The 2606-nt window shown below is 38.3% G+C and overlaps 1 protein-coding gene across 1 annotated transcript in view; it reads right to left on the bottom strand.

Moving 5' to 3' along the window:
- rps4x (ribosomal protein S4 X-linked) overlaps window positions 1–2450 on the bottom strand; it is a gene marked incomplete at its 5' end in the record, with an annotated part of 5183 nt that extends 2733 nt beyond the window's left edge. Inside the window, 3 exons of the mRNA XM_008435154.2 lie at window positions 1303–1483; window positions 1741–1818; window positions 2367–2450. Of these exons, the coding sequence (XP_008433376.2) occupies window positions 1303–1483; window positions 1741–1818; window positions 2367–2450 (343 nt within the window). The remainder of the gene's footprint in view (window positions 1–1302; window positions 1484–1740; window positions 1819–2366) is intronic.
- Window positions 2451–2606: the final 156 nt, after the last annotated feature.

Raw genomic sequence — 2606 nt, 5'->3', positions numbered from 1 at the left:
ATATATATATAGTTCCACTGGACCTCAGCAAAGACCAAATAAATGAGCAGCAGGTTACCTGATAAGTAGCAGATGTGTATTTCAAAATAAAAGACATTATCCCAAATAGTTTCTAAAAACGGCCCTCACCTTACATAAAACCTAAAGAAAGAAACTTGTATTAAACACACTGATGCACCTTCAGGTTTTTTCTAATATACCACAAAATCTGGGAATCTATAGCTTTGGTATATTATAGATGAGAAAGAAACTTCACCAAATTAAATCTCTGGTTGACTGGTTAGCTAGTCTTCCAACATGTGTTTGATAATATAAATAATAAACCAAGACACCATAAAGCAAAGACTCACATCGCTCCTACATTACTCAAACATCTAACAATAAAGACAGCTTTGGATGTCAATAATCAGATCTACTTTAATCCACTCTGCATCCGAGATGAACTGACTGATCAGATTTTTACTGGAAACTAAAATCACTACAGATGTCTTCCAAGTCTGGCCTGACAAATTAGTTTAGTCCTCATTTTCTTTAAGGGCTAAACTCAATGACATGGTGAAAAAAACAGGGAGTATTTTCAGTCCACAGCTGTATTCAGAGAAAAACAAAAAGTTAGATTTTTAACGCTGACTTATTGGTGTATTACTAATCTAAAAAAACCACTCACTTCAATTTAAAAATATTTTAATTACTTCCACAAGTGGCTCTTTAGACCTTCCACGATGGCTATCAACTCAGATCCAATAACATGTCTATTTTTTTTTTTTAAATTTCTGGACACTTAATACTCTGTTATTTTCCGCAAATAACTTCCCACAGAAGAAATGTATCCATTTCTTTTTGCACCAGTTTTAATTCAAGTTACTTAAAAATCTAATAGCAATAAAAGGAGAGTTCTTTAAAGAATAAACAGATAACTCTCATTTTGATGACATTTGTCAAAAATTAAGTGGACTTTTACAGTCTACATCTACTACTTCAACACTCAGTTCAAAGATAATTCCACTCTCAAAATTACCAGCTAAAAAGAAGCCGGCATAAACAAAGCATCAAAATCGCCGCCTCAATAATTAAGTTTTAAGCTAACTGAGCAGCTTGCCTCTAAAATATCTTTGAAAAACATTTTAGTTGGAGCTCAGAACTTCTTAGAGGATTTGGGTTGTAGTTTTCAGCTCACTGCTGATCAAAACCACATATTCATCACCGCTCCCGGAATAAATAAATACATCCCCGGCCCGACAGTTTAACACCCGAGCGCGAGCACAATGGGGAGGGAAAAAAAACAAGTCTCTCTGGGCTCACCCATGAATCCAGCAGGGTAGGTGATATCAGTGCGGACTTTGCCGTCGATCTTGATGAACCTCTGCATGCAGATCTTCTTCACTTCGTCACCAGTCAGCGCGTACTTCAGGCGGTTCCTCAGGAAGATGATGAGAGGCAGGCACTCCCTCAGCTTGTGGGGACCGGTGGAGGGACGAGGAGCCTGGAAGGACAAAGAGAGAGACATGTGAAGATGACTAGATGTGTTACTTTCAAACAATATAGATACAAAACATTTCTGCCTGCTAACAGTTTAAAGAGATCTCATCATTCCTAGTGTTTTCTAACAGTCCCACAGCAACTGAGCAATGAATTAACATGTCAAACATACACATATGTTTAGTTACATTCAGTTGAGTTGATAATATTTCATACAACCGCGATTTTTTTATAAGAAATAACAACATTAAGTTTACTTACAAAGACTCCGGTGAGCTTGTCCAGCATCCAATGCTTCGGCGCTGCGACGCGCTTCAGGTGCTTCTTCGGTCCTCTTGCCTGGAGGACAGATGACAGAGCCGGTCAAAGAGACTGAGAATTCACCCTTCTGAACATGTTTACAATTATATATTAATTGTCAACTTGCGCGAACACATTCTGACAGCACGCGAATTGATACATTAGCCCGGCCGCGTTAGCTTGCTGTGCAGCGGTGCCGCTGAAATGAATGCGGGTTGGTACAACCAAAAGCGGCCCAACTATGCTAACGTCACCAATATGCTCATTAAATCATTTTTAAGAATACACCATACATACGAAGTGTTAAATTTTAAAATATAAGGCGTCATTTGTGGGGAAACTCTTGTACAACATAGCAGCATACCTCTTTCCTTCATTATGCTAAGCTAAGATGTAGCGGGTTGCAAGTGGCTTTTCAAACCACCATTTAAGACTAAACATTCCGCCGCTGCCTCACAATTTACAAATCTACCGTTAGTTAATATGTGTTATTTTACACTAGAACATGTATTGGTTTAATAATGTGAACAGAGAAGGGGATGTTTAGAGATTATCACACAGCAGAATCGTGAAGAAAGACAGCTCACCATGTTGGAGTCTGCGGGGAAAAGGACCTCCTCACTTCCGCTAGTGAATGATATCGCCGCCGACGGCAAACTGGGGGGGACATTAATGTCGAAAGTCGAAAGCCAAAATCCATTTTAGCTTAATAAGTCACTTTCTACCTAAAAGTACATATTTAATAAAACGGCTACCTAAATGTGCCATTAAAGCATTAGTTTTGGAGCATGTTAGCAGATAAATGTTTAAATATGTCATTAATAAAT

This window comes from Poecilia reticulata, linkage group LG18, assembly GCF_000633615.1.
Source record: "Poecilia reticulata strain Guanapo linkage group LG18, Guppy_female_1.0+MT, whole genome shotgun sequence".
Taxonomy (NCBI): domain Eukaryota; kingdom Metazoa; phylum Chordata; class Actinopteri; order Cyprinodontiformes; family Poeciliidae; genus Poecilia; species Poecilia reticulata.
Note: the sequence above shows the minus strand (reverse complement) of the source record. Positions and strands in the feature narration are given on the sequence as shown.